General features: G+C 40.3%; 1 protein-coding gene across 11 annotated transcripts in view; it reads left to right on the top strand.

Moving 5' to 3' along the window:
- Nucleotides 1–703: 703 nt before the first annotated feature.
- TCF7 (transcription factor 7) overlaps nucleotides 704–16090 on the top strand; it is a 120371-nt gene continuing 104984 nt past the window's right edge. For 4 of the 11 annotated variants that reach the window (XM_007473400.3, XM_016427691.2, XM_007473402.3 and 1 more), the window contains exons 1-3: nucleotides 708–1285; nucleotides 1685–1751; nucleotides 2378–2550. In XM_007473400.3, the coding sequence (XP_007473462.1) occupies nucleotides 1073–1285; nucleotides 1685–1751; nucleotides 2378–2550 (453 nt within the window). In that variant the 5' untranslated portion in view covers nucleotides 708–1072. Of the gene's footprint in view, nucleotides 1286–1684; nucleotides 1752–2377; nucleotides 2551–16090 lie in introns of all 11 variants that reach the window. The other 7 variants (XM_007473401.3, XM_007473398.3, XM_016427692.2 and 4 more) reach the window with 4 other exon arrangements.

The raw sequence follows: 16090 nt of genomic DNA, 5'->3' as shown, positions 1-16090 counted from the left end.
TTATAGAGAAGACCAACGATCTATGGAGTCTGAGCTTTAAACCGTTACAAGCTGGAGCGGTTCCTGCTCTCGTCCCCGCCTCCTTACGAGGCACTGGTCCCAACTGGATCACTCAGAGCCTAAGGACCCTTTTGCGCGCACACACACACACACACACTTCTAGTGCGTGACCCCCAAGCGCAGAGGCTGCATAAAAGTATCTGTGTGTCTGACACGAATCACGCACTCATAGAGGCAGTGAAGCCTTTATATGCAAACCTATCACAAATCAGACTTTCAGACTCTGGAAGTCACTGCCTCACCTTCCCTCACTGCCTCCCCCCCCCCCACCTTCCTTCCAATCCCTCAACATGGCACAGTATCCTTCCACCCCCTCCATCCTCCCGATCTAGTGGCCCTAGGAGTAGGGAAAACTCTCCCAGAATCTGTGGTAGGGGGAGAGGGGCTGAGTTTGCCTCCTACTACGGCCCCCCTTCCCTCTCCAGCATACCTCCCCATAACACACACACATACACACACACACACACACACACACGCACGCACGCACACACACACGCCTCCCAGTCTCTCCACAATCTTCCCTAGCCTACACTGCGTGCACTGGCCCTTTAAGAATACTCCTCCCTTCCACCTTCTTTGAGTTAGTGTCCTGGGCCTCAGCCCCGCCCCTTCCCTTCGCGCCCCGCCCCGCCTCTGTCAATCATCGGCGGTGCCTTTGATGTCTGGAGCTCTGAGCTCTCCAGGAGCTCCGGCAGCACTCCTAGCCTCCCGCGCCTCCAGCTGCTACCGCACCTCCAGCCCTTAGTCTGTCCAACCCTCCCGCTTGCTTGTTCTCAGAACTACCACTTCTAGCCCTGGCCCTCCCCCAGCCCCAAGGGAGTCGGGCGCCGGCGTGGGCTAGACTCCGGTCAACCTCAGCCCTCTTGGGCAAAGGCGCAGAGAAACGACCCTCCCCACTACCCCCCGGCAGGCCCCGAGGGTGCCCCAGAAGTTATCCGCAAGCAGCTCGGAGTGGAAAAGTGAGCCAAAGCGGAGAGAGCGGGAGCGAGAGCCCCGCGGCCCCGGCCGGATCATGCCCCAGCTGGGCGGAGGCGGCGGCAGCGGGGACGACCTGGGTGCTACAGACGAGATGCTAGCCTTCAAGGATGAGGGCGAGCAGGAAGAGAAGATTCCCCAGGGCGGCTTCCCTGAGCGGGATCTGGCTGACCTCAAGTCCTCGTTGGTCAACGAGTCCGAAGGCGCGGGCAGCAGCGGCCAAGCCGGGAGCGGCCCGGGCCAGACAGAGGTGAGTCAAGGGAGGAGCTGAGGCGGGGGCTGCGAAAATCTGGGGGCAGCCGAGGGGCTACAGAGAGCCCGCGACTCCTGCTCATTCCAGGGAGCTCCCTACTTACTCTGGAGTCTTTTTTCTTCCTTCTGCCCCTCGCTGCTTTCTCTGCCTTGCTCGGGTTATCTACCCCTCCTCTGCCACTCTCCTCCCCCGCGCTCTCTGATTCTCCTTGTCTCGCTTGATATTGGCGGCTGTCTCTTTCTTTCTCTGACTCACGTATGTATCAATTTCTTTTTTTTTTCTGTCCCATTCCCTGTCTTTCTCTGTCTCCTATATTTTTTTTCCTCCGGCCTTTTCTCAGTGTCTCTCTTAATCTCGTTGATTGTCTCTCTGTCTCTTCCCCCTCCTTTCTCTCAGACGCTCCGGCGAGCTTCAAACTCCCAGAGGCTGTACCAGGACAAACTCCCGGATGCTTTGGAAGAAGGTGCGTATATGGACCGTTCAGGCCCACCCACTGACTTTCAACTTATTGCCACCACCCGAAGCCGCAGCAGCAGCACTTCTGGGCCCCCGGGAGGGGGCGGGGACCGTTGGAGGGATGTAGGAGAGTAGTGCCGCCTTCCCCCCAAATCAAAGTGAAGGATTGTCGAAGAGGCTTAGTTGGGGGACTATTGGAGGCGGGCTTTCATATCTTGGGGCACCCCCACCTTGATCGAGTCATTTCCTGTCCACTGACCTTTCTTAAGAATAAACAGACCCACTCCCCCCAACCTCCTCCCCAGGTGACTGAAGTGCTTAGGTGCTTCTGGGGGGAAAAAGTTGGGGACACAGTAGTTGGCTAGGGAGGGTATTGGGAATGAGTGATCACTTGGGATTCCAAGGCTGCAGAGTTGGATGATTTTGCAGTCCCTAAGACAGACATCTTATCCCTGGTGGAGCCCCAGTCCCATGCTTCTCCGAGTTCTATTGACACCACACACCCCAGGAACCCACATGGCCAGTCCTTTTTAAATTTTTTATCTTAAGAAAAGTCAGAAAGATCCCCTTCTTCCCTCCCCCACATCAGCCCCTCCAGTGTGGCAGTGTGTCTTACAGACTCTGGTTTCCCAGGCCTCAAGGCCCAGGACAGCAGCAGTGTCGGGATGTACAAAGAGTCTGTGTATTCGGGCTACAATCTGCTGGTGCACTACCCAGCCAACGGAGTAAGTGCGGGAACCGGAGCAGGGACAGGAGCCGGAGCAGGGACAGGACCTGGAGCTGTCTCTGGGGCTGGACAGCCCCTGGTAAGTCCCATCTCTTGAATTCTCTCCTCTTCTCACTCTACCCAGCACTTTGGAGCTCTTTGCTTCTAACTAGATGTTGACAGGTGGAGGGTATTTACTGAAGAAGAAAAAAAGTTCTAGGTAAGAAAGGTCCCACAGACCCAAACCTGGCTAAGAGGCTGATACAGTTCCAAGATGCCCAACTTTCTGTGGGCAGCCTCAAACCCTATTTCCAGCAGAGGACCTATGGAGAAAAGTGGTAAAAGAGAAAACTATTCCCCCCACTTCCAAATCATACAACTTTCTGTACAGGGATTTAAGAGTTTGTCCGGAGTCGTCTTATTTTACTAATCATCTCGGCTTTCACACACAGAGGTCCTATTCTAGTGAGACCGCTGGGGCTAAACAAGTCAGAAAGTTTTACTTCAGTTCCAAAGTCAGGATCCATCTAAGTCTTTGAAGGTTTGAGCAGGGCTGAGGTGTTGTGCCAAGCAAGGCGATTAAAAATTCCAATGAAAGAATGAATTCTTTCCTAGCCCCACTCAGCAGGACCAGAATTAAAACAGGGAGTTACTTTTATCATTTCTGAAACTAAAAAGGTTTTATAAATTACAATTTATAGGCTTTGAGGAATTTTGCATTCTGAGAAACTTGGCTTTCTGATGGAGTTGCTTTGATAAATTGGGGGGGGGGTGGAGACTGGAGGAGAAAGGAACAGTTCCTGCTATGTCTGTGCAGGCATTAGTACTTACAGTGGAATCTTTGATTTGAGTATAGCTTCAGAGATGTGCAAAACAGCAGGGTGAGAGCCAGAGTCTGCCAGGAGCCCAGCTATTATGGCAGAAGGCTTCTGCCAAGAACACACCCTTTCCCCTCAGTGTTAGGGCACCCAGACTAGGCCAGCTGGCTGCTCTGTTTGGGGACACCTGGAAAATATACCATATATGCTCAGCATACAAGTGTGTATGTGTGTGTTTCTGTGAGGGACCCTTCTGAGGCAAATTTCATTCCCCCTATCTTCCTTTACTGTTTCTTCATTGGTAATTGGATTATTTTTTTAGAGCAGCTAATTTGTGAAAATAGCAACCCCCACCCCCGTCCATCTTCCATTCCTATGTAGTTATCTAGGAATTGGAATCTGTATGTATGGGTTTCTTGTGGCAGAGAGGATTTGTTTAATATTTTAAAGTATCTTTGGGTATGCATTGATATGAAATACTTCCACTGTAAAAGCTGAGCTATGCTACTTACTACTCTTGATTTGGGATGAATCACTTGGGTCTCAATTTTCTCATTTGCAAAAGAACTAGAAGGTTGTCTCTAAAGTGTCTTCCAGCTCTTCACCTTATCAACTCACTTTTCATACATGAACTTATCTTGGCATAATGTATATTTTCCTGAAGATTCTATATAAAATTTCATAAATTGATTCCTATTTGTAATGCACCAAGGAAGCTTGTTGTTTAAAGGAATTTGGCAGCAGAACCTTTAATAACTAAGAATCTTCAGAAATATTCTTAGATCATTTCCTAATTTTTCCTTTTTTGGACATTTAGATCACCATAGACCATGTTTTCTTAAAATGGGTGTATGCCCGATTGTCACATTGTACAATAAAATCTCATTAATCAGACTCCACTAATTTGGCATTAGTCATCATCATTCAGAAGAGCATAGGGTGACTTTCACCCTTCTTTAGCCTGAACAAGTAAATTGTCTTCAGAGAGAAATGTTGGTTGACAAGCATTTATTTTTTAAAAAGGCAAAACATTAGTTCTACTCTAAGGTATCTCATAGATCATAAATTATGTACAAATATATATATATACAATCAGGATAAATGAAATATCTTTAACAGAGAGAAGAAGCACTAGCATTAGGAGAAATCTGGAAAGGCTTTTTGTAAAAGATGAAATCTTAGCTGAGATTTGAAAGAAGCCAGCGAGGCTAGGAGATAGACATGAAGAGAGCACATATTCTAGGCACAGGAGGCAGCCAGAGAAATTGCCTAGAACTGGAAAGTGGGGTGTCTTATGTGAGAAAGAGCAAGGACATCAACATTCTTGAATCACTGAGTATGGAGTAAAAGATGGAGTGTGTGGTATAAGATTAGAAAGATAGGAGGGGTGAGGATACAGAGAATTTTGAAAACCAGAGGATTTTATCTGTGATCCTGAAGGAACTGATAATGTAAATAAGATTATGGGGGGAATGTTTAAACTATTTTTATTTCAATACAAGGAACCACCAAATGGTGATTATGACTGAAACAAGACACTCTGCTTGGTGATAGGGATACAAAGACAAAAACTAAACAGTGAAAGCCCTCACAGAGCTTACTTTCTCCTAGGCAGATGCAACAAATTCAAGAGGTAGTAGGGAGTATATGCAAAGAAGCCCTAGAATCAAGCTCCTCTGACATAAATTGGCAATCATTTAATCTCGCAATGCTCAGGATAACTCTGAGACCCCAAGGTACAGAGAAAGTGTTTGGCATACCTTGGTTGGGAGAATTTATTCATTAAGGAGTTCCTTTTGCCAATGAAACTGTAGGTCTCTACCTCCCACCCCCATCCCCATACAAAATGATCCATCCAGAGAGTAAAAGAGGTCTGACAACCAGAGCTCAGTGTATCTAACCATCAAGAAACATTTTAGAAACACTGTTTGCATACAAGTGAAAGATTTTTCTTTTCTAGACCTTTAGGTGGTTAGCAATATTAGTCTAGTTTGAGTTAAATATAATAGAAAGAGAACTAAGTGTATATATGTATATATGTAATTGAAGTGGGTATATACTATAGACTACATATGTATACACATACTACGGACCATTCCCTACTTTCCTCTTTGCCTCCATACCATTCCAGTTATTAAAGTGTTACTGTGGATATAGACACAAAAATGTGTGAAAGTCATGTGTACCATACAATTTCAAAACACCATTGTCATAATACTAACTTCAGTCCTTGGGCAGTTAGATGGCGTAATGGCTAGAAGGCTGGGCTTTGAATCAGGAAGATCTTAAATCTGAGTTCAAATCTGGCCTCCGACACTTAATATTATGTGACCTTGATCAGTCACTTAACCCTGTTTGCCTCAATTTCCTCATCTGTAACATGAACCAGAGAAGGAAATGGCAAACCACTCTGGTAGCTTTGACACAATGGTACAACTACTTAAATCCTAGTTATTTGATTGACTTTTCTTTAAAAGAATGCCTGTATCAGAGTAATGGAAGTCAGGAACCTAGGATTCTCATCCTCAGTCCATCAGTACACTGTATAGCCTTGGATAGATCCTACTTTGTTTCTCTGTTTCCCATTTATAAAAATATAGTTGGCTCAAGGTGCTGTTAATCTCTATTTACTCGAATATTATGTATTCTATGATTCTATGAATGGTATATGTTTGGGGTTTTTTTAATGCTAGAAATTTCCTGTGCATTAGATAGATTATCTAAAGGAATAACATGAACAAGAAGGTGATTTTGTGCAGTGGCAAGAGCACTTGGACCAAGAGTCAGATATGACCTTGCTTCCAATCCTGTTTTGTGTGATCACAGGCAAATCACTTTATCTCCAAGCTTGTTTTGTAATCTGTAAAATGGAAATTCAATAATAACTATAGTCCTGACCTGACAAAACTATTGAGGGAGAAATAAGATAATATGTGAGATACTTTACAAACCTTAATTTGTTCAGTCAGGTCTGACTCTTTGTGAACCCATTTGGGGTGTTCTTGGCAAAGATCCTTCTCCAGCTCATTTTATAGATGAAGAAACTGAAACAAACAGAATTAAGTGACTTTCCCAGAGTCACATAGCCAGTAAGTGTCTGAGGCCAGATTTGAACTCATGAAAATGAATTTTTCTGATTCTAAACCTAGCACTCTATCCATTGTACCACCTAGCTGCCCTTAAAGAGATATAAAAATGTTAGCAATTGTTAGAAAAATCACAGAATGAGAAAGGTCATGTTAGAGCCATGACTGCCCAATGAGACTGAGGTCTTCCCAACTACTAAAGTCAAGACTTCTTAAAGCATTAGATTAGAACACTGAATAGCAAGTGGGTTTCTATCTCCTTTCTACTGATTAGGATGAAAAACCAAGCTTACTATTAGCCTTTAGAAAGAAATACCATTCTTCTCTCTATCGCCAAAATTCAATAATCAAATCACATATTTAGAGCCAGAATTGATTCTGAGGTTATCTAGTCCAACATCTTAATTTGCAGATGATAAAACTGAGCTCTCAAAAAAGTTAAGGAACTTAACTAAGGTGACGCAGATGTTAAAGGGTACAATTCAGGTTATGCTAACTTCAGTGCTCTCTCTTGCTATGCTTAGGAAATTGAAGTTGTCCCCTCCACCAGGACACATGATGTCCTGAGGATGCTGCCTAACTTAGTGCACAATTTCTAGTTGAGCTTAGGTTTAGAATATTGCCTCTAAGAAAGCTCTTCTTTGGAACGGTACCCCTAATGTGGATGTACACACATAGACACAGACAATTCGTCTTATTGATTCATCTCAGCAGCACAGATTCTAAACCTGTTGGAAAGGTGACTCCTGTAAATATGTGAAGGCAAAGGATTCAAATGGCTCAGGACACTTCTTAGATCCTGGGTAAGCTATTTAACCCTTATTGCCTAACGCTTACTGATCTTCTGCCTTGCAATCAATACACAGTATTGATTCTAAGATGGGGTGGAGGTAAGGGCTTTAAACAAAGAGAATTGGTGAGAGGCATATTGGTGTATTCTTTTTTTTTTTTTAATAAAACACTTATCTTCCATCTTGGAGTCAATACTATGTATTGGCTCTAAGGCAGAAGAGCGGTAAGGGCTAGGCAATGGGGTTTAAGTGACTTGCCCAGAGTCACACAGCTGGGAAGTGTCTGAGGCCACATTTGAACCTAGGACCTCCTGTCTCTAGGCCTGACTCTCAATCCACTGAGCCACCCAGCTGCCACCCATATTGGTGTATTCTTGAAAAGTAAGTTATAGTCTTTATCATTTTTTTAAAAATCAGATTTGTATAGAGTAATCAGTAATAAAAGATTACACAATTAAAAATATGCGAAGGCAAGTAGGATTAGTTTCACAAGCTTTTTCTGAAAAAATCTTGGCTCACAGTACCCTGTATTTGGCATTGTAGGATCTGAGTTCAAATGTTGCCTGTATAACCTTGGACCGAACTTGTCTGGGTCTTACTTTCTTCAATATCAAACTGAAAAGGTTTTACAAATGGCTTCTTAGATCTTTCCAAAGGTGGATGATCAACTCTGAAAGGGGCTCAGCAAGCCCTCACACAAGAGATGCTATTTCTCCTTGAACATCCATACTCCTTTGGTTTTGACTTGGCATTCAACTCTCACCCTTGGCTCCAAGAAACTGTAGTATCTGCAGCAGCCACACCCCAGTAAACCATCTTGGCAGATGGGCTAACCCGGGTTGAGGGTAACCAATGGGCTACAACACATCAGTGAGTTAGTGGGGTGAAAACTTCCCACAATTGAATGGGTGAATGAGAACAGTTTGTTCCAATAGCCATGAAGATGACTAAAATAGGTGCTGTGGAGTGCTTTAGAGCTTGGTCAGACATTGAAGATACCAAGATCATCCACTGTATCCTGAGTCTGTCATCCTGACTTTTGTCCTGCCGCTGGCCTTTGATTCTGGAAGAGAGAGTGAGGCTGTCGACTTTGCACAATGCTGACTCACTTAAATTCAATTCATGCACAAGTCATCACCTCATGAAGCCATTAGTCCTCTTCATAATTGAAAGACAAATAAGAGCCTTTCTGTATCTAAAAGAATGATTCTGTGAATCTGTGGCCTCTCTGGGGTCTGTCTGTGAATCTCCACTAGGGGAAACAATGAAAGAGAAAGGGCTTAAGGAGAGGCCTCTTCCTGCCAGGCCTCTCCATACTTCTAGTTTTCTCATTTGTCTTTTAAATGAGACATTTTGTCAGGGCATCCATCAGCAAATTCCTGCACTCTTCCCCACAGCCCTTCCCTGTATCCTCTCTTTTTTTTTTAAACCCCTACTTTCCAACTTAGAATCAATATGGTGTATTGGTTCTAAGACAGAAGAGTGGAAAGGCAATGGGGTTAAGTGACTTGTCTAGGGTCATATCGCCAGGAAGTGTCTGAGGCCAGATTTGAGTCCAGGACTTCCTGTCTTAAATTTTTTTTTTATTTAGAATATTTTTCCATGGTTATATGATTCATGATTTTTCCAACCCTCTTCCCTCCCACCATCCAGAGCTAACAAAAAATTCTACTGGGTTATACATTTATCATTGTTCAAAACCTATTTCCATGTTATTCATATTTGCAATAGAGTGATCTTTTAACATTAAAACCCTAATCATATCCCCATCAAGCCACATGATCAATCCTATGTTTTTCTTCTGTGTTTCTGCTCCCACAGTTCTTTGTGTGGTTGTGGATAGCGTTCTTTCTCATAAGTTTCTCAGAATTGTCCTGGATCATTGCATTGCTACTAGTTGAAAGGTCTGTTACATTTGATTGTGTCACAATCTTTCAGTTTCTGAGTACAATGTTCTCTTGGTTCTGTTCATTTTCCTCTACATCAATTCCTGGAGGTCATTCCAGTTCATATAGAAATCCTCCAGTTCATCATTCCTTACAGCAGAGTACTAGTCCATCACCACCAAATATCACAATTTGTTCAGCCATTCCCCAATCAATAGACAACCCCCCCCCCATTTTCCAATTTTTTTGCCACTGCAAAGAGCACAACTGTAAATATTCTTGTACAAGTCTTTTTCCTTATTATCTCTTTGGGGTACAAACCCAGCAGTGGTATGGCTGGATCAAAGGGCAGACAGTCTTTTAGCGCCCTTTGGGCATAATTCCAAAATTCCAGAATGGTTAAACCAGATTTCCTAACTTTAGACCCCAATCTCAATACGCTGAGCCATTTATCTCCAACCCTGGTATCTTCTTGCAGAGATAAATAGGTGAGGACATCTTCCTACATACTTCTTATATGTCTCTTTTTACCCTGCCTATTCATAAAGGTCAGGAGGAAAGGAGGAGAAAAGTAGGGACTTCTTATCTGAGATTCTGGATCTGGACAGGCATCAGGCAAAGAGAGACATTGAATCTAAGAAGTGAAGGTCACCACTAAAAAAGAGTGAACAAGAAGTATGAAAGGAAGAGTATGTAAAGCAGGTATGGGGTAAATCTAGGATAAGCTCTAGAATAAGAATCTAGAGTCTAATATTAGACTCAAATGCTTAAATTTATTAAACAAACTTAATACATTAAAATCCACATACTGTTGAAAGCAAGTTGCTATTCAAATGGGGTTGAATGATGACTGGCTGATCATCTTAGGCTTTATTTAAATGGGACAGAGATATTTTTTGAAAGCATTCAGCTTTTTATTAATCTGTCACTTTATTTTTTATTCAGATATTTAATTTCCTCAATTACATGTAACTAACCTGTCACTCTTGAGAAGCAGTGATTTAGTGGATAGAGCACTGTGCCTGGAGTCAGGAAGCCCAAGTTCAAATACAGCCTTATATACTTGAGAGCTGTGTGGCCCTGGGTAAATCAATTAACCTTTACCTCAGTTTCCTCAGCTTTAAGACAGAGATAATAACCTTGCAGGGTAGTTTTGAGGATTAAATTGAGATAATATTTATAGAGTGCTAAGCAGAGCCTCTGGCACATAGTAGGCATTACATAAATGTTTATTCCCTCCCCTTCCTCTTCCAATAAGAAAGAGAATTCCGGATAAAGTTGCTTTTTCTATGCCATTTGAATTTTCATGCCTTGTTAAGTATAGTGAAGTAAGCTTACAGAAAATCTTTAGTTAGTCCAGTCTAGTAGCCATCTCTTATATGTCTTTCTTCCTGACTCTGGCCAAAGAGAGGAGATAGAGCTGGCAAAGATCATTGACATTTGGGTGAATATAGCATGTTGATCTTGTGCAAAGGAAAACCTTCCATTTATCTGGCAGGATATCCTCATAGTTCCTCCTTCTAATGAAGGCATCTGAAGACAAGAGATGGAGACTGATCTTAAAAGGAGGTCAGCTCTCTACATACTCCTTTTGCTACAGGGGAGCTGAGCATCTTATACTGAAAGGATATTTCTTGATGTTTGGAAGGTGGCTACAGCAAATAGGGACCTCAAGTTCACACAATAGTCTGGGTGGCTGTAATCTGCTGAAAGGGGAAGACACTCAAGTATCTGATTTCAGGGAATACCTCATATCTCTCTGTTAGATTTTCTTCCACTCAATTGCAGGCTCTCCCTATCTACCAACACTTTCCTGATTGGCTACAAACATGCTGGGCTCTACCCCATTTGTTTAAAAAAAGAAGAAAATCCATTTGCTTGACTTTGCATTATCCTTGTGCTAACATCTTATATCTTTTCTTTTTTCATGACAGACATAGATATCCTCTATTCTCACCCTTTTCTTACTCATCCCCTAGTCACTTCTCAACCACTTATAAGCTGTTTCCTACCCTACTACTGAAACTGTTTACTTCAGAATTATCAAAATCTTTGTTAAAATACATTTTTATTGATTTGTATTTTTAGAATCTCAGTATCCCTTTCCCTCCTTCTTCCAGAGAGCCATCCTATATAACAAATAATATCTCCAAGTAAAAATAAGAGAAAAATTTGGAAAAACTCATCAATATATCAAAAAAGCTTAGAAATATATAAAGTACTGCAGACCTATCACTTTAGCAAAGGCTTCGATTGGGGGTGTCTTCTAATTTCTCTTCTTTGGTAGAATGCTTGTTCTTTGTTATCTTTCAGCATTCGCTTTTGCTTATTTTGATTGTTCTTTCCATTTACATTGTCATAATCACTATGTATGCTGTTTTCTTGGCTGTTTACTTCAGTTTGCATCAGTGCAGTAGATTTTTCCATGCTTATCTGTATTCAATTATATTTTTCCATTTCTTATTATCAATAACCTTGAAGGATAAGTCTAGTAGTAGAGTCTCTGGGTCAAAAGATATTGGCATTTTTGTCACTTTATTTGTATAATTCCAAATTGTTTTCCAAAATTATAGTTCCACCAACCTCAGGATTATTTTGATCTCCATTTCTCTTACTCCTAATGATTCAGAACATTGTAAATAGCTTACAGTTCTTCTTTTGAGAACTGTTTGTTCATTATTCTTTTACTTTTGGTATTAAACATCTTTTAAATAGATATGTACATATATGTATGTATGTGGGATTCTAAAACTTTACCTGAAAAATTTGAAGCAAAGATTTTTTTCTTCCCTCTTAACCACTTTCCTTCTTAACCTAGATGCTTTATTTTTGTGCAGAAGCTTTTATGTCTCATAATCCATGATTTTTACATATATTTAGAGAAAAAGACAGATAGCAAATTGATATATACACAGAGACTATTATCAATATATTTTAACATTTTTTATAATTGCCTTTATCCCTTGTTTTGTTAAGATCTCCTACCCCCAAACTGTAAATGGTATATGATCTGCTCATCTTCTAATTTTTTATGATATGATCTTTAATATTAATGCTATATGTCCATTTAGATTTTATTGTGGAATATTGCTTTAGATGTTAGTCCAAGTCCAATTTTGCCACACCACTTTCTAGTTTTTCTAGTGGTTTTTATCAAATAGAGACTTCTTTACTAAGTAATTTATGTTTTCCTGTTTATTGAACACAGGTGTTTTTGAGTTCCTGTGTTTCTGATTCTCCCTTATCTGGCTTATTCTGTTGAACTACTTAATATTTCTCTATTCTTCAATATTGAATTGTTTTGATGCTTGCTGTTTTGTAATATAGTTTGAAGTCTAGAAGTGCTATTTCCCTTCATGTTCTTGATTTTTTTGTTTCTTCAAATGGAATTTATTACTATTTTATCAAGTTTTGTAAAGTATCCCTTTGATAGTTCAATCATCATAGCATTAAAACTGTAAATTAACTTTGGTAGTTTTGTCATTATTATATTGGTACAGTCCAGCTATCAGCACTAAATATTATTCTAGCTATGTAAGTGTTCTTTATTTCTTTAAGGAACACTTTGTAATTTAATCTATTCAAGTAGTTTGTGTCCTTTGGCAGATTGATCCCCAAATACTTTGTGTATTTTGTAGTTATTTTGAATGGCATTTCCCTTTGTATTATTACCTCTTGACTTTTGTTGTTATTATATAATAAATCTGTCAATTTTTGAGGCTTTACTTTGCATCCTGCAACTTTACTGTAACTATTAGTGGTTTAGTATCTTTCTGATTCACTAGGATTGTCTGAATATACTAACATGCTATCAGAAAATGGCGAGAGCTTTGTTTCCTTGCCAGTCTTGACACCTTTAATTTCTTCCTCTTGTTTTATTGCTATTGCTAGAATTATACCAAATAATAGTGGGGAAAGTGAGCATGCTTGATCTACTCCTATATTTCCTGGGAAATTTTCTTATGTGTCCTCACTGCATGTGGTACTTGCTTTTGTTTTAGATAGATACTTTTTTATGATATAAAACGTCTCTCTATTCATATACTTTGTAGGATTTTTAGTATAAAAGAGTATTGAATTTTGTGAAAGAAAAATTTTTCTACATCTATTGAGATAACTGGTTTTGTATGTTTTTGTTTTTAACATGATGAATTAATTATGTTGATTATTTTCCCAGTTCTGAACTATCCTTGTATCTCTCATATAAATTCAAATTGAGCTTGGTATTGTTGCTGTTGTTCAGTCGGTTCAGTTTTATCTGATTGGGCATGATGGTATATGCTTCCTCCTATTGAGGAAGTTATCTGGTGGATTGTTTGAGCGCAGGCAGTAAGGCTTTAACTGATGTGTGTCCATATGAAATCCAACACCATTATAGTGAAGTGAGGAACCACAAAGTTGCCTTAGGAGGGTGAACTGAATCTAATTGGGAGTGACAGAGAGACCATCTTAATTATTTGATCAATCAATCAGCTAATCTTGATCATAACAAATAAGACTTACACACAAGGTAGAATGTAGTAGGTTTATCTAAGATAAGTACAAATACAGTGCTGTGGGGGCTCAGAGGATCTTCCCAAATTCTTCATGGAAAAGGTAGGGCTTAAAGCTGGTGGAATCTTCAAAAATGAGTAGATTTGACAAGCAGAAATGAGGGGAGGGAAACAGACAGAGGAGGTTGTTAACCAGTTGAATATAGCTTTACTTCATCATCCTCCTATAACTTAAAAAAATGTGATTTACATAATCTAGAATGTATTTCCAGAATGTCTTCATTTCCTTGGCTGCAAAGAGCTTTGAAGAATCTAGCTTTGTATTCACTTGGGTATCACTTTTTGGTCTAAGGAGAAACAATCAGACTTGTTTCATACAAATTCCAAGCTAGTCAAGTCATTTATTACATACTTACTATGTTCCAGAAACTATCCTAAGCTCTAGGGTTATAGAGGAGTGGGGTGGGTAGTTCTTGTCTTAAAGGAGCTCACATTCTAATGGGAGAGGCATTATGCAATAATTAGATACATATTGGTGATATTCATAGAAACTGGAAGTCAACCTGAGAGGAGTGTGTGCGTTTATTGGGAGGGAAAAACAGGACTAGAAAAAGCCTTCCACAGAAGGTGGGATTTGAACTGAGTCTAGAATGAAGCCAAGAAAAATTTAAGAGTTGGAGAAAAGAATGAAGAAAGCCAGGAATGAAGAAAGTTCAATGCAAAGGAAAAAGAGAAGGGAGATGGAGCATCATGTGCAAGGTAGTTCACAAACTGTCAACTATGGCCAGCAGAGCAATTAGTTTATATTCAAAGTATGGAAAGTTAAATAATTCCCCTTATGGCACTGGGGATTGTTGGGAAATGAGGTTGGGAAGGGAAGCTAAAAGAGTAAAGACAAGAACTTTTACAGATGACATTACAAGCTCAGACAAGTCTTCACCTAGATTACCTGGGTCTTGGAAATGAACATTTACAATAGAAACTCTGGGAAATTCCTTCATGGTACCAATCTGGTTAATTAGGTCTTAATGCCTAGTTCATCCAACTTCATCCAGTACTTATGAACAGGAGAGGGGAATATTTTCTTTTCCACTCATCACAACTGCCTCTTTCCTTGAAGGAGTAGGTTGGGTAACTTTTTAACATTAAAAAAAAAATGGAGATGTATAACACAGTTGTATTCAACAGGATGTCAATAACAAAAACAATGAGAATATAACCAAAAGGTATTTATCCAATTTTTCCAGGGTGAAGGAAAATATTCCTGGCAATCCAAGGTGTACTTTTATCTTGTTCCAAACCTTCATACTCAAGCTTGAATCCCATCTGAAATGGCTGAAAACTGAATTTGAGGTTAGGAGAGAGATCAAATGTCAAATCCTGGCCCTGCCACTGTTTTGTGACAGTGTGAAAGACACTTAATTTCTCTGAAACTTAGATATAATAATATTCAAACTAACTATGATGAAAGCACTTCTTCATATGCTTAACATACCTTGTAAAGGGTATTTATTTATTACATTATTATTCTTATAGTCTCTCTTTCAAAGGAAATTACATGGACAAAAAATGCACGAGGAAGATTTTGAAGAGTTCTGCAAATCTTGGTGTCAATTCCCACAATTTTTTCAACATGAGTTTTGGTCACTTATATTTTGCCTTTTTTTGGTGGGACTTTGGGGAATAGGCACACTAAGGTGCTACTGGTCAATCTTTCTACCTAGAGATCTTTTTTTTTTTTTAATTTGGAAATTTTTATTTAACTAATTAATTTAGAATGTTTTTCCATGGTTATAAGATTCATGTTCTTTCCTTCCCCTCCTCCCATCCCTGTCCCACAGCCAACAAGTAATTCCACTGGGTTTTACATGTTGTCATTGATCAAGACCTATTTCCATATTATTAATAGGCATTAGGGTGATCATTTAGAGTCTACATCCCCAATCATATCCCCATTGACCCAAGTGATCAAGCAGTTGTTTTTCTTTTGTGTTTCTACTCCCACAGTTCTTCCTCTGTATGTGGATGGTGTTCTTTCTCATAAGTCCCTCAGAATTGTAGAGAAGTCCATTACATTAGATTCTACCAAGAGATTTTGAACCATGTACCAAGAGCTACAAAACTATTTAGATCTTTCCAATCCATTGTCTTGTCCATTTCCTTCATGTTACAAATGTGCAAACTGAAGTACAAGGAGGTACCAGAAGCAGTTTATGGGAAGAAAAGGACTTATGGAAAAGAAAATATTTCTCTCTCCTGTCCATGAGGAGAGAAGGTCTTAGTAGATAGGAACACTGCCTAGACATGTGCAGGCACAGAGCCCATCATTCCCCTGTCCCAAAGAGGAGGGAGCAACTGTGCTTGGTTGCCTCTGTCTCATAAGTACTTCATTGTCATAGCAAGATTGTTTTTATGTGCCAGGCATTGTACTAAGTGCTTTATAAATATTCTCTCATTTGATTTTCACAACAGCCCTGCAAGGTAGATTGTTATTATCCTTATTTTCTAGTTGAGAAAATTGAGGCAGACAGCAATTAAATTACTTTTTTAGGGTCATACTGCTAGT

This window comes from Monodelphis domestica, chromosome 1 (genome assembly GCF_027887165.1).
Source record: "Monodelphis domestica isolate mMonDom1 chromosome 1, mMonDom1.pri, whole genome shotgun sequence".
Taxonomy (NCBI): domain Eukaryota; kingdom Metazoa; phylum Chordata; class Mammalia; order Didelphimorphia; family Didelphidae; genus Monodelphis; species Monodelphis domestica.
Note: the sequence above shows the minus strand (reverse complement) of the source record. Positions and strands in the feature narration are given on the sequence as shown.